We start from the raw sequence: 23817 nt of genomic DNA, 5'->3' as shown, positions 1-23817 counted from the left end.
CGTCTAGACGGTAAACCCAGAAATACCCTGGTCAGACTGAAATGTCAAAGTCAACATATTGTTAATCAAAACTACAGCTTGTACCTGTAGACTGCCAGAACCCAAGATGAAACTAGAGATCACAAACAGGAGGCAAAATATGGCATTTATTTTATTATGACCACTTTTTTTTTTTTATGTATAAACAATCAATATTTACATACTGGTGATGAAAGTATCGCAACAATCTGAGAAACAAAATGCAGAAAACGGAATAAACAGAACAATACACAATCAACTAGAGTCACCACATCAATCACAATTTTAAACCTCTGCTGGAACCTCAAGTGAGATGTCCTCGCCGTAAGCTTCTGCCCGAAGGTTTAAAATTTGCACACGAAAGAACTCATGCATAGAAAACACATACTCAAACTGTCACGTATGGTGATCACAAAGTACAAATAAGGTTTCTTTCTTTTTAAATCAAATACAAGAAACGTGACATGACCGGCTTCTGCGGCGGGCTCCCTGTTACGTCAAAGTGTTTTGTGAAACATACAGACATGTTTCTCAATTTCTCCGTGGCATCCAGCTTTCAACACACAACACACGCCAAGATCGAAAATACCGCAAAGACCGGCCTCACATTTTTTCAATTTCCTTGAGTTATTTCAAGTACAAATGTGATTAAATAAGACTAAACCAGTGAAAGATGTCTACAAAGCAAAGGAAAGAAAGTAAGACACGGCACAGACAGCTAAATAATAAATAATAGGGTCCATCTGATACTTTTTTTATATAAAAGAAAGGTCTAAAACAAACTTCTCAGTGTATGACTGCATTCTTGATAAATGCATTTTTTTTTTCGGTCAAATAAAAATCATACACATGGCAAGCTTATCAAAAATGACATCAAAATGATGCTTAACAAAGCTTGATCCACGTCCAACCAAGAGCAACGCAACTGCTCACAATCTGCCAACAGCCCAGCTTCAATAATTGGCACTGATCAGGCCGTGGTTGTCATCAATGACTTGTGATGAGCCACATGGAGAACTCCTTGCAGTTTTGTTTGCTTCACATGTTAGAACCAAATCCTAAAAGCCATTTACATGCAAATCACTAACAACTTCAGTGGTGAAAGAATGAATTATCTCCTAACTTCCTGCCACCACTAAAGAAAGCTTTCATGCACCCAAGCACTGTCAGTAAAGGAGTTTGTGCACCAACAGCGCACGCTGTGTTCATTATGTATTTTGCGAAGATATCCGTTTGATAAAGATTGGGGTTTTGCTCATCAAGCCAATAGCCGTGCTGAGAGAGAGAGAGAAGCGTGTGTTAACAAGGCCTGTCTGGCAGCATTAGGGCGTGTAGGCAGGCGGTGGCTGAAACTGATTGGCAATGTCATAATCAGCAGGAAAAGTTTCGCTGCTGTCCTCCATCTCCGAGAGCAGCTCTAAAGCCTGCTCCTCCTCCTCGGTAGGGTAGTGGCGCAGGAGGTTCGCTGCTGTGGCGAGGATGGAGGCTCCGCCGGCCCCTGCCACCAGGTAGAAGCTGATGGCGAAAGTGACGTATATGAGAGAGCCGTGGTACTTTTTGTGTTGCTGCTGCAGTGACAAGATCAGCTCCGAGGCCCAGTAGCAGAAGCCAATGACTGTGGCACATTGCAACACTGAGGGGATAAAGAAAAACTGTTAAGAACCCAAAAATGACATGTCATCTTTTCTCAGACACATGGTTGTTGTTGTTGTTTGACAGCTTAATACCTGTGAGAATATGTGCAAATGCATATCTGCGAGTGATCTTAAGTGCAGGGTGCTTGGGGCCAAACACATCCAGGAGGAAAGCAGTCAGGCTGCACAGGATGCCCAGGAAACAGAAGGCAGCGATCACCCTCAGCAGCAAGATGGTCTGAGGATTCACACAGTAATCTGGAGGACACAGAGACACCACAAGGCATTACAAGTGAACTCCTAGATCAATCTCTGTTGAACGATTTAATGAGTTTGTGCTGGTCCTCACCGTCCAGAAGCTTGGGGTCAATGTACCCCAGGACATCTGCCACTCCCAGCTCTTGTCTCGGACAGGTGCCTCCATGAACCCGGAGCCAGGCTGGTTCGGCCAGAGCCGTGCACAGAGCTGTGATGGACAGAGCTCCGGGCAGGGCCGACACCAGGCTCCGCTCCGGCTGCTTGGGCAGGGAGGTGCCCCCTCTTCTCCTGCGACCTCCAGGGACAGTAGAACCCGGCGGGGCATACATGTTCACCCACTCTCCTTATTGTCTGTGGCCCCTTTGTTGACAGTATGTGACTGCACTAAACGATCCGTTAGTAAGGTCAGCCAACTGACTGTCCAAAGTAAGAAGTTAGCCGGTACGTTACAGCTAACGTTACCTGGGCGACGAACGGATGACAGCGGTCCTGGCGCTTTAATCACTGAAGTATCTAATGTTTCCAACCGACGTTTGACCTTAAACCTAGCTGCTTGACATGAACAGGATAAGTATGTGACTGACGGACAGACAATGAACAGATGGCCTTCGGGCCTGTTAGCTCTGTTGTTAGCGTTTGACGCTAGCTCACAGTCAACGCCAAATGTCGCCAACTGTCATAGAAAAAACAACTTAATATAAACAAAGTATATAAACACTAGCCTATTAACTAATCCAGTAACTATAGTGATGAAAAATTACAATCAATTCGGTCAGAAAAACAAAGACAAAACAAAACAAAAGGCAGCTTACGCCTGTTTCCTGTACAACATCGACTTCCTTGTTAACATTCTTCTTCTTCGTGATTTCAGTAGGCTGCAGCTAAACGCGAGTGTTGATCGGTACTGCCACCTACTGGTGACTTCTCCAAAGACAGTTAAACGACAACAACAGTAGCTTAGATAATAGTGTGGCACACCTAATATATACCTTTTTATTTGTTATTTTACTTTTTTTTTAAATAGGTGTTATTGCTCCATTATTACCATGGGCAAAAAAGAAAAGAAAAAACAACAAAACAGACCCACAATGCACCGCGTGAAGAGTCCAAGCAAAGATGGCGGCATTTCTGACGAAGTTGTTTTTGTGAACTTTTGTACTTTGTTCTTCGGTGCAAATACGTTTCTTTTATACAAATTATATGCTGGCTGACAGATTCCTGTGGTTTAGGACAGTATCGGTGCTGTGTGTGTGGGTTGTTACGGTGCCTGGTGCCGTTTGTTAATTGACTTATCTCGTATCAGTTAACCGTCACTGGTAACAGTACGGAGACACACGGGAGTGACAGCAGCTCAGAAACATCGTAACAACTCAGATATGAAGGAAGCTCTGTCCCTGGTTCAGAAACTGAGCGCACACCCGGACTCTCGGTGTTGGTTCGTCAGCTGGAGCCCGTCGGGGACGCTGCTGGCCTCATGCGGGGGCGACAAGGCCATCCGGATATGGGGACGAGAAGGTGAGCTCGTAACAAAATGAACTGATTGACAGCTAGCTCGCTAATGTGCAAAACACGGAGTTAATTGATACAGATAAAGGTAGCTAATGATCAGATAACATTGTAACTGACAGTAGAGCAGTCATTAGATCAGTTTGACAGGATGTACTTCCTGCACCATCACAGAAACACATTGCTCATGTCGTTGCTTCTCGCAGTTACACGACCCATTACTAATTTGCATTCGCCTCCTGCATTCCCTCTCATTTGACTGATCAAAAAATACATTTTGAAAAAGATGTTTCATATACCTGACATCATTTTGCTAGCTAAATGAAAGTAGTGAAAGAGGAAATATTCAGAGTGAAATGTTTTCAATTTAATTTCCGGTTTGTAATATTCAGTATATGAGCTGTCAAAACAATGTTTTGTGTGGCATCTTCAGTAATTTATTTGGATATATAGATTACACTAGGTTATATAGAGGGATTATCATCAAGTCATATGTTATTGATTAATTATGGTGTCTAAAACTTGAAGCCATTTTAGAATTTTGAACTAAACCTCCCTTCATTTTTGAACTTATTGTATTTTAATCAACACCCATTGATTTTAATGTATCCATTTAGTGATCTGCCCTAATAGCAAAGTTTTAGGGCTTTAGAAAAACATACAAATTATAACTGAATGTTATTTCTAATTTCAATTATTTACATTTCCTAAATAAAATGAACACGTCATTTTAATAGCTTTATACTAGTCAATTGTGGGACTGCCTTTTCTCTGTCAGTGTATGTCTTAGTTATTGTTTGTGTGTTTTCCTATTCTTTGTTTTATTTTGACACAATGTCATCATAAGTGAGAGTTACCCCTCAGTCATCTCAAGTATGGATAAAGATTAATTGATTGATTGATATATCTCGATTAGAGTTGCAACAATTAACAGTTTTGATTAGTCGTTTGTCAAAATAGTCGGCAAGTAATTTTCTTTGTCATAATTTCAGTAATTTTTATAACAAAAATGTCAAACACTTGCTGATTGCAGCTTCTCAAATGTGAGGATTTGCTGCTTTTCTTTGTCAACTACATCAGTTAATGAACAGTCTTTGGATTTTGGACTGTTAAAGAAGAAATGTAAAGACGTTACTTTGGGCTCTGGAAAATTGTTTTGATTTATTTTTATTTTTTTTAATACACTAAATGATGAATTGATTCACCATGAAATTGTTTGGCTGATTCATCAGTAACTGTTTGTTGTTGACCTTTTTGCAATACGGTAAATTGTCTGGAAAGTCACCAGAGAAACCCTTTTGTAGATAACCGGATGTAAATGTCTGTTTTTGGTTTTATCCAGTTAATTGAAAACCAGAAACACAGTTTCATTGATGCATAAGGCCTGGAAATCAGTATTATCATAAAGCAGTGTTGCTCAGTGATTTTTAAAAAATTGTTCTCCAACCTTCCTGACCTTCTTTTCTTTTAGGTGACTCCTGGATATGTAAGAGTGTGCTTCAGGACAGCCACCAGCGCACTGTGAGGAAAGTGGCATGGTCCCCCTGTGGGAATTATCTGGCCTCTGCCAGCTTTGATGCAACCACGTGCATCTGGAAAAAGAAGAACGATGATTTTGAGGTTAAAAGAGATGTTAAACCTTCACTTTGAATGTGCTGGACCTTAATCGAATTTTGCTCAGAGTTTTTTTTCTTGTTTTTCTTCAGAGTTTGACTGTGTTGGAAGGACATGAAAATGAGGTCAAATGTGTGGCGTGGGCGCCTTCAGGGAATCTGCTGGCAACGTGTAGTCGAGACAAGAGCGTCTGGGTCTGGGAAGGTTTGTGTTGAACTGCAGTGTGTCACCATCTCAGAGGCATACAATCAATATACCCTCTCTAATTTTAGAAATGTAATGTTAAACATCCCAACCTCTACTTTTTTTACATAACTGTATTTCTATTTTACATTTTAATTGATTTGCTTCTTGAATTATCTACCATGTGCTTGTCTGAGGAAACAATGTGTTTCCCTTTGTGCCCCACAGTGGATGAAGAAGACGAGTACGAGTGTGTTACCGTCATAAACTCTCACACACAAGACGTCAAACATGTTGTGTGGCACCCAAACCAGGAGGTAGGTCACTCTCTGCGCTACATACACCGTAATGATTTCTCAATTTGTTGCACCATCATCTTTCTATCTATTAACGGTGTGTTCTTACAGCTTATGGCTTCAGCGAGCTACGACAACAACATTTGTATTTACAAGGAAGAGGATGACGACTGGGAGTGCCAGGCCACCCTGAAGGGACACACTTCCACCGTGTGGAGTTTGTCTTTTGATGCAGCTGGACAGAGGCTGGCCTCCTGCAGCGACGACCGCACCGTGAAGATTTGGAAGGAGTATCCAAATGAAAGTGCACAGGGTGAGTTGTTACTGTTAGACACCTGAGGTCTTGATATAAATAAACTCATTAATCAGAACACATCTCATTAATAAAATGTTGTATCAAACCATAGCCTTAACTAGTTATCATTTAAATCTTTTTATCGATGAAAATTGGATCAACAAATTGTCATAGGTAGCTCTTTAAAATTAACAAAAAGAGAAGATGCAAAGAATGTTTTGGCACCTCAGCGGTGGAACGAAGTCCCGACCAATGTCAAGACAGTAAATCACTCTTCTCACATATTCTGCAAAAGACTCAAGACTCAATTGTTCAGACTTCATCTTGAATCCGCATAGCATGGCAATTTAACAGATAGATGTTTTTGGCCAGATCACCCTCCCCTATTATCAGGCACACCTTTGAATGGAAAAAAATATGGCACCTTTCTGGTACTCTGAAAAACCTTCTTAAAATGCTGTTTAGTTTGATGGTAATTGAATAGACCAAGTTTATAATGCACATTTCTGTCAGTAGAAGGAGTGAGAATGAGTGGACAGATGCTGGTGGACTACTATAACTCGTCCTTTCCTCTGCTCTCCGTGTTATACAGGAGACTTGTCCTGGAAGTGTATTTGCACTCTGTCTGGGTACCACGGACGAACAGTGTACGATATCGCCTGGTAAGAATCCTCTAGTTTCATATATTAGGTACAATAAACTCTCAGACCTGTTTGTTCCGTTGGCTTGTTAAAATTACTGGACCAGTCTGCTGCTCACTTCAGGTTGTCTCATCACTGTGGAGTGCTAAATATGTATTTATTGGAGGCAGAATCGAATTAAACTTGAGGAAAATTTGGCATTGGATGGTTAAAACACGAGGGAATGATTATTATTGGAATTGGTAAAGTTATCAAATAAATGTTGTTTGTAGGAAGTATAAAATAGCAGAAATGAGGTATCAAATAAGGTACCTTGAGTGTACTTCAGTAAATTGCATGTAGTTAGATTCCATCAGTGGTTATTCTAGATTTTGGAATTAATGATCTTAATTTTTACTGCAAATATAAATTGGTGCTTAATAACTTTTATCAGTCTCCTTCATTGCTAGTAATCAGTATTGGTCCCGAAAAACCTTAATTGGTTGATCCCTACAACACATTTCCTTATTACTGGTGCAGAGGGGAAACTGACACTGTATGTAAAAGCAAGTCAAAAAAACATTTAAAAAATGATTTTTACCCACCATCACAGGTGGACATTTCAGCTGCATTTTGGTGATTTGTGAGATCAATGGGAGAACATGTCTTTGCTCAGGTGTCCGCTTACTGGCGCCCTGGCTACTGCCTGCGGTGACGACGCAGTGCGAGTGTTTAAAGAGGACGCGACGGCCGACCCCGACCAGCCGGTGTTTTCACTGGCTGCACAGGTGACCAGAGCTCACAACCAGGATGTCAACTGTGTAGCCTGGAACCCGAAGGAGGCGGGACTGCTGGTCTCCTGCAGCGATGACGGAGACATCAGCATCTGGCGGTTCCACGAAGAAGACTGAGCGCTGATCACCGTTAACTTGCCTCTCGCTTAACCTGGACAGTTAAGGTACACTGGAAACTGGTGACCACATGTAATATGTTCAGTTCAGCCTGCTTTTACAGCTTACTTGATATTAGTTTATGAACATGTCACTTGTGATGTTGCTTCAGCGCATTTTGTACTTTGAGTCTACATATTCCTTTAACAGCTCAATGAAGAATTTACTGACATTTCATGTTTATATAAAGAAATAAATATAAAAACAATATATAAACAATTGTGTGGCTTTACTTTATTGCAAAAAATATTCCAGACAGCACATCATACTAAAAACATCTGGACCAGTCCAAGAATAAGATTCAACAAAAACACCACTGGAAGATCCAATCTGGAATAAGAGCATACCATCTTGATAAATGTGTATTTCTTTAATTTTTAAAGGTTTATCAAATTCAGTCACACCTGAAAACTGACTGTCACTCAAAGTGTTCAGTGGTTACATGTGTCTGTAAAACATGTCTGATTACATTAACTGAACACATCCTGTACACTTTAATTCTGGACTGGTATACATCATTCAGGTGGTTTAACTGAGACACTAAATAAAATGACTTATTTTCACAAGAGTAGAGATGCTTACACAGTGAGGAACATGAATCAGACTGAATATCTACAGTAAAAACAAACACCCCCTCATCCCCCTGGATATAAAACAAACTGCAAGACACCGATTAGTCTGAGTCACTGTCTCCCTCGCTGTCAGCCTCCTTCACATCCGCGCTGAACTTGTACTCCTGGTCACAGCCCATATATGCATCACTCATGAAGTACAGGGTATAGTTATGAACACCCATCGCTGGTGCAACAAAGTCCAGCTTCACCTGCAGAGGAGGAAGATCAGCGATAAGAAAAATGAGGCCTCTGTTGGTTTAAAGGAAACCTATTTTTGGTCACAGTAAACATGCAGCGGGCGGCTCTTACTGACCTTTGCTTTCTGCTGGAGAGTCAGCCTCTTGATGGATATGAGGCTGTTAGACTTGGGGTCTCCGATCACCACCCACCAGCCCTCCTCACGTTTCTGTAACAATGAAAAATATTATCAAGAGTGCCCTGACATGTCAGTAAAAAAAATATTAGCCATTTTAATTCAACCAAAGAAAATGGAGCATTTAGACCCATTAACTACTTCAAAAAAAATAAAAAATATATATATTTACCTGGGGGAAGAGAGGTGCGATAACAGGCCCAGTCACTTCCTCCTCTCTCTCCAGCTGAACCTGAACCAGAACTGGACTGCCACTGTGAAGAAACATGAAAAGATGCATCAACACTCGCCAAAAACAATGTGAGATAGAAATGATTGAAACCAAGCAGCAGTATCCTTATCAAGCAGCTGTTTTTTTTCTTCTTTGCAACATTATTGATGTAGTAATCCAAATGTTGCTGCGAATGGAAATGCCGTTGATACCTTTTGATGTTGTCCTTTTCTGCTACTTCGTATGACAGCTCAATGTTGGGGTAGCGGTTACAGAAGCGCGCCACGTCCGCCATCTGGGCGTCTGAGAGCTGCAGCAATGCAGTTCTGTCTTCATCCTCCATCTCCATGATGTCAAAGATACTCTCCACTCCCTGATGAATAGATTCGGGATTAGATGGTCTCTGTACACTTGTATTGAAAGCAAAAGCTAGATGTCATGAAGCATGTTTAAAAGAACAAAAAAAAAACCCTGATGTACCTTGTCTGTGCAGCGCTTGATGTGCTCAGAAGTGAAGAAGGGCAGCTGTTTGAGGTATGAGTCCTTGGACCACATGGCCTGGGTGACCATCTGAGCCAACTCCATAGCAGCCAGTGCAGGACTGAGCCAGCCGTTACTGGACAGCACATCAACACAGGCCTGGATCAGACGAACCGCCTGAAAACACAACACATGGGTCAAATATACACACAGGAATCCAACTCGCATTCTATTTACACCTGCATGTACATGGGGTCTGTACTCGGATACGTTTTCTTGATAGTCAGCAATGCAAATTTTGCGCTCTTGTGTCTCGATATCTTCATTGAGATCTCTTTCCTACAGAGCTAGAGCTGTGCATGGTTGATCTGAGGTCACAGCAGATCAGTACCAGACTCCTTTAAAAAACAAAACATTTTGTGACTTTGAGGGAAACTTTCTGAAAACCATCTAAGACAAATTCTTAATCATTGTACCCCTCGTGTTAATTCGGCAAATGTAATAGATTAAGGTAATCCTTCATTTGTTTTAAAACTGTTAAAACAAAGAAAGGAATACCTAACAAATGTTGCAGTACTGCTGTGTACACACACTGTCACTCGCAGGTTTTTCTTGGATTTTCTTTATGCAGTACTGCAAATGCATCTTTTGGTACTTTCATGTCAGAGAATAGATGTAGTATAAGTTAATACCTGCTTTTTCATCAAAATAAATATCTATTTATCTATTTATCTATCAGTGTACTGTTGTGTACAGATGCCAGCACCACCAGACAACTTCCAGGTGTGGTCAGGCAAATCAGAGTACAATGTCTACACATCTACACCATATCCAGATAACATGTCTGGATGCAGATCACATTTTAGGAGCAGGTGTAAATGGGGTCTTGGTGTCTAATTTAGCATGACTCTGTACCTTGCTCAGGATGTCCTCTGTGTCTGACTGCAGCTCAGCACTCAGCTGCATCCTGGAGAGGTGGGCTTGCAGCAGAAGGTTGGTCTTCACGTGGGGATCGTTGAACTTGGGGTTGTTCAGTTTGTGTGGCACTTTCTGTGCCAACTGAAATAAGAAAATGTAAAAAGTTGTTCCGACATCATTAGTCTCAACGCACTGACTTGAAAGAGAAATCTTGATGTATTATGATTCACACATATGTTGATTTATATCGGAGTTCTGTCAGTGCTGTCTGTTACCTGTCGGAGGAGTGTGTCCTCATGATGTCTGATGGGAATGTTCTTGTACTCGGCAGCGTTAGAGATGATCTCAATTAACCCACGGATCTTCGTCTTGGCATTCAGGGACATGCTGAACAACTCTGCCAAATACAAACAAAAACAAAGTCATGTGTGAAATTCATCCATTTTTGCCAAATAAAGAAAGAATCAACGACAGGACAGCTCTATTGGCACAAACCGATGGTGGTGTAGTTGATGTAGTAGTAGGCGGCAATCATGCCCAAATTGAGTGGTGCTACGTCCATCTCATCCTCTATGCTGATGCACTTGGACTGCTCCAGGTCATGTAACGTGTGTTCCACCAGCTCAGACAGGTGGTCTGACAGGTGACGATGGGACATGCCTGGCAAAGTAAACACAAAAGTTGATATTAATAAGTTGTTCCTTCATCTGATCCAGTATAAGTACCATTTATACCAGATTAAACTCACCTTGCAGGTTGTAGTAGTTGGGATTCTGGGTCATACGGCGGTAGAGGAATGTCCAGGTCAGGTAGTCCACAGCATCCTGCTTGTTCTCCACAGTCTTGGTGACGATCTCGGCATTGAAGTGGTCATGGAGGCAGTGGTCCAAGTGAGACTCCACTGGCAGCGGCTCGTAAAGGAACTTCTTGAAGAAGTCCTATCAGGAAAAAACAAACAAAAAACCGTTTGGATTAGTTTTACTGTTGTACAGTAATTGCTTTAGTCCATGTCACTGAAACAGCAGAGGGGTATTTACCTTCTTTGAGCCCTGACACATGATGACACAGCGTCCCTCATCATCTAGCATGGGTCTGTTTGCCTTGCCCACCATCTGGAGGACGTCATATATGGGATAGTCCACATATCTGAGAGAAAGGAGGAAACAGGAGCAGAATGTCAACAACACAACAAGATACATAGTATTTGCAGTACACACCTTTAAGAGGATTTGCGGTATTTTTAAAACCTGGGCCTTAGTCTGACAAGATTATGGAAAGGATTCTTACAGAGATAGAGCCTGTTTTCAAAGAGTACATTGTATAAAATCCTTTTTGTTTAACCAGAAAAGGCAGCTATGTTGCTCACCAAAACCATCTTGGTTCATGTTTCCAGTTTTTCAACAATCACTGACAGTTTGGTTAAGGTAAACCCTCACTGGTAGATGTGAAAATATCAGGAGAGGAGCAAGAGAGAGGTGGAAATTCAGAAGAGCAGTGGAGGGAAACAGCGTGTAGAGTCTAAGTAATCTTCATCTAACACGATGAATTAAGGGTTCAATTAAGGGTTATTGGGACCAATGAGTCGTGTTATTCAATTATAAAATTACTGTTCCTGTAAATGACGTCTGGTAAATTTAGTGAGAGCAAACTAACAGCTGTTTCCCTTTTACAAGAGGGTCTATCTCAGTACGGGGGCTTTCCGTTATGCTGTCAGACACTTAGCAGAACAATCTGAACAGATGAGTGGTGAGTTTGCAGCCTGTGATGCAGCTGCAATCTGAGGCAATCGACCAACTCCAAAACCTTTTCTACTTATTAGCTATTTACACAACAAAATATGGAAACAAAAAGCTTTGAACGTTTTAAAAACACTAAAATTCCCCTTCAATAAGAGCATCAAACTACTGGAAGACTTACGCATGGATTTTGCCGTTGTAGTACTGGGTGTCCATGACGATGACGAGATGTGCAGAGATGTTGATGCCCCAGCAGAGTGAACGAGAGGACACCACCACCTGAACAGCACCTGTCAAAGGGGAGGATGCCAAAAATTCTTAATATTCTACTGTAGTTCATCATACAACAAGCTGGAAGAGCAGAGCAGGAGTGAGTTGTACCCGAGTTGAAGAGCTGCTCCACTATTCTGCGTTCAGTTGCAGACAGGCCCTCGTGCAGGTAGCCAACGCCGTTGGCCAGAGTCTCTTTGAGAGTTGAGTCATTTATTTTGTCCAGGAATGGAGCAAGGTCTTTCTCAGTGCAATGTAAGAACCTACAGAGAGACAAACATTAAGCCACAGTGTAAAAATATAATGGCAACATCAGCACTATCATTCTATTACTTATTTACTGCTGTGATCTCACTGTAGTGACTGACCTCTGAGGAACCACATCAGCAGCACAGAATGTGAGGATGTCGATGGCTGTGAGACGAGTCTGTCTGCGGGACGGGACGAACACCACCGCCGGCTTAGAGGGAGAGTGCTTCATGATGGCGTGATACACTGGTTTAGCCATGGACAGCAGGCGAGTCTGAGTGTGACTCACATTGAAGCCCTAAACAGAGTTACCAGGAATTAATGTTGTCATGTTCATGTACACAAAACATCAGCAGTTTAAGACATTGTCGACTGGCAGAGTGTTCCCAGACCTGGATGTGCAGCTCCAGAGGCACAGGTCGGACGTTGGGGTGGAAGTTGAATGTGGCTGTGGTGCTGCAGCCGAGCCAGTGGGCCACGTCTTTGGCGTTGGACAAAGACGAGCTGAGGGCCACAATGCGGATGGGTCGCTCTATCTGAGAGGAGATGTACCTCATCCTGGAGCAGATGACCTCTAACACGGGCTAATGAAAAGAAACAAAGAACATTAACAAAGGTTCACAGTCTAAGAATGGCTATTACATGGCATCACTGAAGCGTGAGACAAAGCAGTTTAGTTTGCTTACTCCATTTTCTCCTCCAATGAGGTGTGCCTCGTCCACGACGAAAAGGCTGACGTTCTGGACATTCTTCCTCTGTTTCCAGCGACGAGACAGGATGTCCCATTTGTCGGGGGTGCTGACAATAATGTCACCTTTTCCCAAGAGCTTCAAGTCTGTGCTAGTTTCTCCCGTCAGCAGCACCACTTTTTTGTTCAGGATGTCCTGGAACTTCTGATGCCAGTCGACAAACACCTGAGAGACAAAGATTGACATAATTATTATCTAAGACGCAGAGCAAGTCTAGTTTTGACATAGGCACACGTTCATCTTCCAAAAGACTTTATATACCTGTTCAGCCAGAGCTTCCATTGGGGTGATGTAGACACAGCGACCTTCAACGTTGTGCAGCAGCATCCTCAAAATAGCAAACTCAGCACAGATGGTCTTTCCACTGCCTGTGGGAGCTCCCACAAACACGTTATCATCACTGTTGTACACAGCGTTGAACACTGGAGGGACAGAAAAAATGCAACTAAGTCAAGAAAACAATTTGAAACGGATAGATAGCCTCAGAGTCAATCACCTCAAGAACCAAAAAAGCTATCATTCTATTAAATGATAATGTGTGTTCTATCTTCTTCTGCACCTTGTGTCTGAATGGGGTTGAAGAAGGGGAACTTGTTCTGGTAGAGCGCCTCAAAAGCAGAGTTTCTGAGGGCAGTGACAGGCAGTGGCTGCAGGTCCAGCAGCTCAGTGGGTGGGGGGTACTTCTCAGGTAGGATCAGGTGACGGAAGGACACCGGGAGCTGAGTCTCACAGGCTGAAAAGAACAGAAGGAATAAAACAGTTAGTTGAAATACTAAACATAAATGTCTTGTCAGAAAAAAGTTTCAATCCAGTTACTTACAGAGCCATCTGTCTGAGACCACACGGATGAAGTACTGCGGTGGCAGAGGCTCGAACACTGGGACAAAGAAAGTCACGAGGTGTTCGTCCTGGGCATACTTGGCTTTGAGAAGGAAGTACTCGTGGTGGAGGATGACCTCACTGTCCACATCCTCAACCAGGATCCAGAAAGCCTCGGATGATCCATGAATCTAAGAGGGGGAAAAGGAACATTCTATCAGAAGGCTGAGAATCAGACAGTTTTGTTGAAGAGCATCATGGTTCTAACTACTGACCTTGTCATCCCACTGAAAGTCAGGTGTGATGGTGAGCTCCACCTTCAGTGTGGAGCGGGTGATGGGCTGCAGGTGAACAGCCAGGTCCAGTTTGGGGAACTGGTGGACATATTTGTGGATGGTCTTACCCATTTTTGGCATTCTGATCAGCTCACCTGACAAATGAAATGAAACATAAAACATGTAATTGCTTTCCAGACTGAGACAGAGAGTTTAGCAAGCATGTTGTGGGGGATGAAAACGCACCGATCTCATTGTGATTGAGGTCATAGAGACGCTCAAAGGGGAAGTTCTTCTTCTCGATCTTCTTAATCACTTCCTCTGGTAGCTTCTTGAACTGTCGCAGTGGAGACATCGACTGCCACCTACAGAACAGGGACACAGAATATCAGTGGCCTGCTATAGCAAACACAACACAGCATGTTTTGGGAGGAGTTACTTACATTCTCTTGTCAATCATCTTGCAAAGATTCATGGTCTTGTCTGTCAGCTGAGCCCAGCCCCTGTTGAGCACAATCTCAAAGATGGCCCGCATTAACCTTCCAGCACTCTGAAGGACAAAAATAAATCAAATGAATCTCATGACTAATTCATTTTAAGAACTGGCAGACTTCTGTAGGATTTGTTTTCTCTAGACGTGCACAGACCTAACTGTAGAGTAGTGAACAAGGCAAAAGCAGGTCGGGGGTAATGGGGGTCGTTCAAGATATACAATTCTCGGAAGAAAATTTGAGTGAGTCTTGTACACAAATACAGCCTTTTGGAGCATTTTGATATTAGAATACAATAATAAAACAACATTTTGTTGGATAAACAAGTTTTAGAACAAGGAGAACAAACATCCTGCATGAACAAACACATTTATTGTTAAAAAATAAAAAATGAATAAAATTGTTATTTTTCGATGTGGTACTTTGCAACTTTGTTTAGAAAAGTGCTATACAAATTTTTTTCTCATGAATATTTGCAGGTAGTATTGCCACAGTGTAGAAACAAGTCTGTAAAATCTCTGATAGCTTTTTCATACAATGGCTTGAGTTTTACAGACTAAGTCTGGAAAATGTGCGAAAACCTAAGAAATTTGGTTCTTTCTTACCTGTGTAACATACACCATGTCAGCCATGAGAGCAAAGCCTTCCAGTTTGAGTTGAGAGATGTATGCCTGGAGCAGCACATTGATCTGAAAGGGTAAGACACAAAATAGATGTTTTTTAGTGACACTTTATGTGCTCACCAGAAAAACAGAAACAAACTATGGCCATCATAAAAACTAGGAATGAACAGGTTATACATCTTACCTTAGCACTGGGCTCCTCAATGCTTTCCTTCACAGGTATAGGAACTCTCTCCAGCAGCTTCTGCAGCTCCAGCTTCTCCTCCTAAAGGACATAACAAATTAAATTCAGCATGTTAAAATGAGTTTTGTTGGGGGTTACAAGTAAACATGCATGAGTGATTGGACACCAGCCATACCTCTCTCACAGTGATGTTCCTGAACTCAGAGGAAAGGGAAAAGACTCTAAAGAGCTCAATCTCACTGAGAGTGGGCTTCAGCAGCTGGTTGTAGGTTTGAACGGAGTCATGAGTGATGTAGAAGTGACTGGCGATACGTCCCAGGTCTGTGACCTTCAGGTAAAAGGGCCAAAAGTCTACCATTAATAGCCTGAAGTCAAAGTCATCACCAATCTAACATGAATTGCATAAAAATAGATAACAGATGATAAATGTTCATGCCTGGAAGCTGCCGGTCCTCTTGTCATATTTGACGAGGCTGTTCTTGTCCAGGACGCTGGCTGCAGTGTGCACCAGATCCATCCTGCGTCTCTCCAGCAGGGGGTCTGAACTCCGGTCATCATGGGAGACTCCATACAGTGTAGGGTTGCGGAGCATGCGCACATACAGGTAGGTGTAGCCGAGCCAGTTCACAGCGTCCTGAAACAACAAATACAGGATTACAGAAATTATAACAGAACCCGATTAGTTGAAAAGCTATTTATTTATATAAAGCTGAGTCTTAGAATGCGGCTCACCTTTGCGGTCTGCACGTTGCCCAGGACGACCTCAGCATTGAGCATATCAGGCAGCTTGCCCACCATCTGACTCTCAATGGGCAGCTGCTGGTTGAGCAGGGACAGATAATACTGCAGCTCTCCATGGGACGTGATCAGGATTCCCTCTCCTTTGGTGTCGTACTGAGGACGACCGGCTCGACCAAGCATCTGTATAAGACATAAACCATTGAGTTATTACTGTTAAAAAAAAGGTATGAAGCACTATTCGCTAGTATCCACCTAGACTGACCTGTAAAATGTCAAGGGCTCCGAGTTCAGTCCACCGTCCTTTCTCTGGGCTGTACACCTGAGTACCTTTGATGATGACAGTGTGTGCCGGCAGGTTGACACCCCAAGCCAGAGTAGCGGTGGACACCAGAACCTGGATGTGTCGATCAGCAAACAGATCCTCCACCAGCGTACGGTCCACTCTGGTCATACCAGCATGATGGATTGCGAAGCCGTAAGGCAGCAAATCTTTCAGCTCAAGGTTCTAGATAAGAAAGTTCAAGGGTAAGTTTGACACGGTTCTGACTGAGCAAAGATTGCTCTTTGAATTCCATTATTTCCATTATCTGACTTTTCTGCAGTTTTCTCACCTTGCACTGCTCTGCCTCAGTTCTCAACACTTCTGTGGATGCTGAACCCTCTCTGAGGAACAGACCCAGTGTGTCCTTCTCCAGACACATGTCCCTGATGGCCCTGGCAGTCTTTCCAGTCTCCTTCCTGGAGTGGACAAATACAAGCACCTGGTGGAGACAAATTAAAGTCAGGAAAGTGTCAAATCTGAGCTGATGAGTTTCAAGTTGGGAGGTAGTGTAGGGCAACAGCATGTGCAGTTACAGAACTGTACTTAGAACACATTTCATACTGGACAAAAACAACACCAACAGCCACTAACATTTGGCTTTTGTCTTCATTCCCAGGGCAAATTACTCTATAGTAGTCAAGGGCATTCGTAACTCCAGCTCTGATTTAGTAGGAAATATGAAACCAGGATGACACTAATTTCCACCCCTTTTCTGGCACGATGCCATGACCTACGCCGAATTGATGAGTTTCAAAGAGAGACTGAAGTAAAAGATAAATAAAGTCACCACTGTAACATTGTCACTTGCCTCCATGCTGCTCTCTACTGTTCCCTGTTACTCTAACATTCATGATGTTTAACATGACACAGCAGAAAAAATAGAAAGGCAATTTCGCATGAATATGGATGTAAAAATAGTATATCCAAGTTTCTTCTTCATAGTAATTAGGAAGCTGAAAAGGAGTTGGACAACCAGTTCTCACCTGGTTCTTTCCAGCATGCTCCATGATCTTTTCATAGACAATCTCATTCATGATCTGAAAACGCTTGATTGCCTTCTTCTCTGTGATGCCAACATAAGTCTGCTCCAGGGGGACAGGGCGGAAACTACAGAGAAACAGAATGTGGTCATCAGAGATGAATAATGCAAAGAGTGCAAACAAGAAAACATGCAACTTTAATGGAAAGTGTGCTTCTCCGAACAAAGCTTGATCGTTCAAGTTTTAGTCATCCTCCAAACAGCCATACCTGTTGTCGAAGTAGAAGAGTCCCTTGGCAGGATCCACGCGCAGGCAGGTAGCCACATCCTCGTAGTTGGGCAATGTGGCACTGAGGCCTAGCAGACGGACATCCTCCTGAGTCAGCTCCACATTGCGGATGGTCCTCGCCACCAGAGACTCCAACACAGGTCCACGGTCATCGTGCAGTAGGTGGATTTCATCCTGTAGAACACATCATGAAAGTTTCATGTCAAATCGTCAGCACAACAAATTGTACACTTCTGTTTTACGACTTTGTCAACACATCCACAGCACTTACAATGATAATGAGCCGCACTAGCTGGGTGTAGGTACGCTCTCCACCTTTACGGGTGATGATGTCCCATTTCTCAGGGGTGCAGACGATGATTTGAGTGGCATTTATCTCCTCCTTACAGAGCTGGTGGTCTCCCGTCAGCTCAGACACTGTGATGCCGTAACTTGCCAAGCGCTGGGAAAAAAGGCAAGAAAAAAAATCTTAATCACAGAAATGAATTGATTCATGTACATTAAAACAGCTGATATATTTACAACTCTCTGCAGGACAGAGGTCGGACTCACCTTACTAAAGCTTCCCACCATCTCCTGTACAAGTGAGCGCATGGGAGCAATGTAGATGATTTTAAAGTCATCCACATTGATGGTTCCATCCAGGTTTATGTGCTTTCCTATTTCTCTCAACATTGCCATCAAAGCAACATTGGTCTTACCAGCTCCCTGTGTGCACAAAAAATAACAAAATTACAGGAGAAAATACATTTGGGAAAACGGTTCACAATGTGCTTGGCTTTAACACAGTTTGCTTACCGTGGGTGCACACACTAGCAGGTTCTCATCTGTCTCCATGGTGGTCTTGAATAGCTTGCTCTGGATTCGGTTCAACGTTTTGAACCCTTCAAATCCAGCCTGTGCATACTTAGGCAACTTCTCAATGGCAACAAGCACCTGATGACACAATAATATGTTGAATGTAAGACATAAACACACTAATGCATTGCTTATCATTTAGCATCAGTTGCTTAAGTGTTGACATGTTTTACAAAATGAGACACACAACCAACAAACCTCATCATCTGCAAAGGGCTTAGGTTTGAGCGCAGGCACATGGACTTCTTCATAACCTTTGCGCTGTTTACGAAATGAGCCATCTGGCAGCTGGCAACGCTTGTTGGCCATGAAATGGCTCCCCTGGGTGAAGGTCAGGTCATCAAGGTCCAGGACCTGTCGAGGGGCCATTGACTGTAGGATAAGAAGAAGGAATAATGTTAACTACCTGTCAACTTAAGTGTTTATATGTAGTATCTCTGGCAGTGTCACTGTTGACCACTGCAGTAATTTGTGGTAAGGAATATCACAGGTATCTAACCCACATGTATGATGTGCAGTTCATTTGTGATCACAGTGACATTTACCTCTCCATGTTCGATGTCCATTGCTTCCAAGTCATCAACACGAGACTTCCTCACCCTCTCCCTTCGAGAACGTTCCTCCTAAGAATACAACAACACATGAATAAATGAGTTAACAAAAAATAATCACCCAAAAATACTTTTATTCAATTTCTTCAAAAGTTTTATGAGCATGAGATCTCACCCGAATAATATCCTCCTTCTCCGTCTCTTGCAGCTGGTAAAGAATCTTCGACAGTTCCTGATCTGACTCCATCTTTCCTATGATCCGCTCCTTTTCTGCCTCACTCTGAGCGCTTGCCAGCATTGTACAATACTGAACTGTATGTCAGAAGACAGAAAGTGATTAACAACTTCAAAAGACACAAGATAAAATTATCTTACATGTCATCTTTCTCCACCACTAACTTACTCATGCGACGGTGCTGACGGAGAATTTTGATGAAATCAAAAGTGTTGAAGCCGAGCAGCAACACCAGCTGGTTCTCACATTCTCTGTCATCACTGGCAGTCTGTGAAATATGGACAGACAATGGGTGAGCTTTTCTGGAAAAACATATATGTAAATACTAGAGACAAGATCTCAGACATACCTTGAGGATTTCTAAGACTTCATCAGCTTTCTTTTGGGAGACAATGGCATCGTCATAGAAACGGCTGAGCTGACGCTGGAGCCAGAAGGCGTCAATGTCTCGAGGATGTAGATCTTTTTTCTTCACGGTCATCACGTCACCGGTGGCACCAAGCTAAACAAAGAGCAATTGATTAACTCTTTGTGTAGTGTACAATCATAATCACAATCATCATTTGAATTCAATACAAATATTGATGCAGTTGTTTCACTTACATTGGCTGAAAGAGCGCAGCCCACACCTGCCTCCTCTCCTTCGCTGTCTTCATCTGAGTGTTCATCTCGTACCTCTCCAAACTGGTCTTCATCCCCCTCCTGAATAACAAAGAAAAAGCATATAAGCAAAGTCATATATTAGAACTTTAACTTGAACCTACAAATCAGGGATCACTTAAGAATTGCACTTTTAAGGTATCAGCAAAAAGCCCTCACCTCCTCATCAGATTCAAACTGGACATTCACACCATAGGTTTCATCAATGTTGTCATCTGTGAAAGAAAAAAAAAAGATAGTCTACTATCACAATCATATTTCCACAGAAAACTGACATGTACATCAAGCAAAACATGAGTTATTCCTTAATGTACTTCTGGTGTACTAACCCATATTCTGTAAGTCCTTGTCCCCTCCATAGTCGCTGATCTTCTTGCCCAAATTAACCAACACATGGTAGCGTGTGTCATCAGCGGGTCCAAGAAGCTGCTCGACTTCACGTCGCCTTTCTTTATCTCTCATTTTATCATTCTTTAGTACTGCTAAAACTTCATCAGCTGCTCCACACAGAATATCACGTGGCTGCAAAAAGATAAGATAACCAGGAGGGGGTCAATGATGAAAACCACAAGTTGACTTTCTAAAATTTGACAAATGTTTTAAGGTTTTCTCACCTGATCTCCCAGAGCAGCGTGGATGAAGCTGAGCAACACTTCATAGGTCTCTCGGGTTTCTTTGGTTTTAGGCTTGTACACGATGCCCACCATTTCATCAATACCTTCAGACAGAAGGGTAAAGCCCTTCATTTTGTTGATGTCGTGTCTGTCCTCGTCTCTTTTTCGCCTCCTGTATACACAGAACAAGTGGAGAAAAAAGGAATAAAGGGAGTGTTTCTTTACTTCGGGAACAACATAAAATGCACTCAAAGGATCTTACATGAAAGCCTATTGCCTTTTCAGAGCAACAGCATTTTTCCAAGAATACAACTGAGTTTTCCCCTTTGCCATGTGCATTTTATTTTGTACTGAAATTAATCACTGTCTGGAATGAAGGCAGAGTTTTTCAAAGTTATCTTACTGATGAGATGTAATGCAAATGAAACTAAATATTGTTTTGAAATGCCTTGTGTTTATCAGAATTCAGTTGGAATTTCTATCATGTAGGTATCTGATATCAGTTGGCTAATGTCAGTCATGTAGTTGCACTTAACTTTTGGATCGAAATGTGTTACTTTGATTTTTTAAATTTACCCAAAATATTGGTAAGAAAAAATGAAAAGATCGCTGCCAACTCATCAAATACTGATGCTCTGAGATTGTAGGCTGTGTAGGCACCATCCCACAGCATCGGTTATTTGGTGTTTAGAATAAGACTCGGAAATCAACATCATTACAAATTGGACCTTTAATGTTTATCCTCTGGATTTGATTTAAAACTACAAACTGCAATGTCTAAAACTTAAAGCACAAAAAAAACATTTAGTAAGAATTTTCTAACTCTCAGCTTCACTAACAAGCTTCCGTAATGTGAAAACTCAAAAAGGCTAATAATCACTGTAGGGTTAGAACAAATATCAGCCTGGCTGATATTCAACAACTGATATAACAATTTGTGTTTCTGTGCCCGATCAGTTCCAAATATTGGTTATCAGTCTGCTTAAAAAACATATAAGCTGTATCTGCCCTGAAAAAAAAAATCCCTTGTTCACTGTGGGTGGATAAAACAAACTTGTCCCAACACTGCTACACAGAGAACTGTGTTGTTGACATTACTGACTTGTCTCGTCTCTCTTCCAGCTTCTGAGGTTTGGTCCTCTGAGCCTTGTCACCCATCTTGGTCCCATCCAGCTTCCCCACCAGGGACAGAACTTCTCCGGTGGGTTCATCTCTCCGTGTGCGGTCGATCAGAGAGCGATCAGCTTGTAACACCAAGTTTGAGTTCTAGGAATTCAATGAAAAGACGAGGAGGTCAGGCAAGAACGGTCTGCAAAGCTAGAGCTAAGCTAACTGCTAACGCTAGCTAGTTAGCCGAGTGGCTAGCAAAACACGTAGTATCATAAAAACATAGGACTAGCAAATACGCTTGATAATGTAATGGCGTATTAAACCCTACAACATAGTTACAACTTTCTCTGTGTAAATATTCCCAGGTTGTTCCAAAAATATACTCACCGCTTTGTACTCGTACTGCAGGCTACGGGCAGTAACATCCGCCATGGTGCGAGTTTTATCTTTTAGCTTTTACCGTACTTGAACTGAATGTGAACCAGCCAGCTGCCTCGAAACATCCACAGAGTTGACTTCACTCTGGCCTTTTTATGGAGACGACGGGAACATCCGCACGGTGTTTAATTTTGTAGCATGAGATTGTTTTCCAAATGCCCGAGTTTCATTGAAGAAAGTGCGTCCCCCATACGTTACAAAGCAGCGCTAACACGAGCGCACAACAAGCCGCTGCTGCCGCTGGTTTCCGTTTCCGGTGTCAAAGGTTCGACCCGGCACAAGGAGCGCGAGGAGCTCCCCCTGCAGGTCGTTTTTGTTCCACAGAGGCTGAAATCAAAGTGGTTTCCCAAGAACAAAAACAAGGTTTCTAGGTTTTGTTTGTAATCATTACTCATAATTTTCGTATCTATTAATTATGTAAATTTATATTCAATGTTACTAAAAGACTTTATAAGGGGAGAACAAAAAATATCAGTGTTCCCTTTTAATTCTTGGCCATAAACCATCTTCTTCATTAAAAAGATACGGCCAATTGCCCTCAAAATAATTCCCTCTATCAATGAGAAAGAAGTTAAGTGAGAATAATTATTTTTATATTTAGGTATGACCAGTGATGGACTGCAACTAAGTACGTTTACACTCCACTACATTCTGAAGGCAATTATTGTACTTTTACTCCACTACATTAGCTTGATAACTTTAACTAATACTTTATTTTACAGATTGCATGCTGAATCAAATCCCAAATAATGGTCCTTTTCAATGCTATGTTCTACTTTAACACAGTTGACGCAGAGTCTCCACAGTTTAGTATATCATCGAGCTCAGCTGCTTTTCCAAAAACAAAATGTTGATATACGTGAAAAAAGTTGGACTGTGTTGACTCAGTGAAGGTGGGTTCCTTCATGAAAGTGAACCATCACAACCAAAACCTTAAAAAGAATAACTTCACCATATTTGATTCAAGCATACTACACATACACCAATACCAAGTACTCATAATCTCTTAAATACATATTTCACTTATTAGCTATCCTTTGATTTTGTTCAAGATATATGAGCTCATTAACAAACAATATTTATACTGTTTCATGTATATAGTCTCAAATCAACCAGTTTTTCTCTTACTTATCTACTTATGGGCTTACTAGCCCACTGACAAAATTATCAACAGTCAAACTGCACACTAACAAGCCAAATTCAGTGGCGATAAATCTGTTTTGATGACTGAATGTTCTTGGTTAAGTAGAGTAAATGTGACCTATGCTGCTGTCATTTATGTTTATGACCAATTATCCCAACCTTTTCATCTGATAATCTCTCATATGTCCATACATTGAAAGCAACAATCTATCTCCTCTTGACCTCATGGACAGTTTCAGCAGAATCTGAAAGTGTTTGAGGCCTGAAAAAGAGAAACTATCCAGTGTTTCGCAAGATGAAAGCTAAGATCAAAGGAAAATGAATCTAAAATTCAGAAGCAAAACATTATTGTTCCTGTTTTATGAATCATTCTGTAAACCCTCACAATTGTCTTTTGACACATTTGTTAGGAAATTCGTGTCTGTGACCAACATAAAGAACCCTTTTTCTCTGTCTTTACATACAATGTATATGAGAGCTCTATGTTGTATTTCTTACTTCTTACTTTTTT

The 23817-nt window shown here is 41.9% G+C and overlaps 3 protein-coding genes across 3 annotated transcripts; 1 reads left to right on the top strand and 2 right to left on the bottom strand.

Annotated features, from left to right (window-relative positions):
- Window positions 1-132: 132 nt before the first annotated feature.
- On the bottom strand, window positions 133-2786 carry tmem127 (transmembrane protein 127). Its single transcript, XM_030415758.1, has 3 exons — window positions 2002-2786; window positions 1746-1910; window positions 133-1651 (listed from the first exon to the last, which is right to left on the bottom strand). Exons 1-3 carry the CDS (start codon window positions 2237-2239, stop codon window positions 1341-1343), a joined length of 714 nt encoding a protein of 237 aa, XP_030271618.1. The 5' UTR covers window positions 2240-2786; the 3' UTR covers window positions 133-1340.
- A 200-nt stretch (window positions 2787-2986) lies between these two features.
- ciao1 (cytosolic iron-sulfur assembly component 1) lies at window positions 2987-7593 on the top strand. Its single transcript, XM_030415757.1, has 7 exons — window positions 2987-3425; window positions 4888-5036; window positions 5123-5234; window positions 5442-5530; window positions 5621-5822; window positions 6397-6466; window positions 7101-7593. Exons 1-7 carry the CDS (start codon window positions 3287-3289, stop codon window positions 7333-7335), a joined length of 996 nt encoding a protein of 331 aa, XP_030271617.1. The 5' UTR covers window positions 2987-3286; the 3' UTR covers window positions 7336-7593.
- Window positions 7585-22421, bottom strand: snrnp200 (small nuclear ribonucleoprotein 200 (U5)). The gene is made up of 44 exons (XM_030415756.1): window positions 22113-22421; window positions 21718-21881; window positions 20616-20787; window positions 20331-20523; window positions 20161-20216; window positions 19945-20043; window positions 19691-19843; window positions 19510-19609; window positions 19282-19418; window positions 19101-19178; window positions 18754-18927; window positions 18496-18633; window positions 18250-18405; window positions 17969-18139; window positions 17678-17871; window positions 17413-17536; window positions 16719-16868; window positions 16370-16612; window positions 16099-16287; window positions 15803-16000; window positions 15542-15694; window positions 15367-15447; window positions 15165-15248; window positions 14512-14618; window positions 14315-14433; window positions 14069-14223; window positions 13795-13984; window positions 13534-13707; window positions 13236-13396; window positions 12912-13139; window positions 12618-12809; window positions 12345-12523; window positions 12088-12239; window positions 11888-11996; window positions 11008-11116; window positions 10719-10908; window positions 10466-10630; window positions 10246-10367; window positions 9968-10111; window positions 9053-9229; window positions 8785-8945; window positions 8534-8615; window positions 8302-8394; window positions 7585-8197 (listed from the first exon to the last, which is right to left on the bottom strand). The coding sequence occupies exons 1-44, from the start codon at window positions 22155-22157 to the stop codon at window positions 8048-8050; spliced, it is 6411 nt and encodes a 2136-aa protein (XP_030271616.1). The 5' UTR covers window positions 22158-22421; the 3' UTR covers window positions 7585-8047.
- Between the last annotated feature and the right edge of the window lie 1396 nt (window positions 22422-23817).

This window comes from Sparus aurata, chromosome 5 (assembly GCF_900880675.1).
Source record: "Sparus aurata chromosome 5, fSpaAur1.1, whole genome shotgun sequence".
Classification (NCBI taxonomy): Eukaryota; Metazoa; Chordata; class Actinopteri; order Spariformes; family Sparidae; genus Sparus; species Sparus aurata.
The sequence above is the reverse complement of the archived record's forward strand: the minus strand, read 5'-3'. Positions and strand labels throughout refer to the sequence as shown.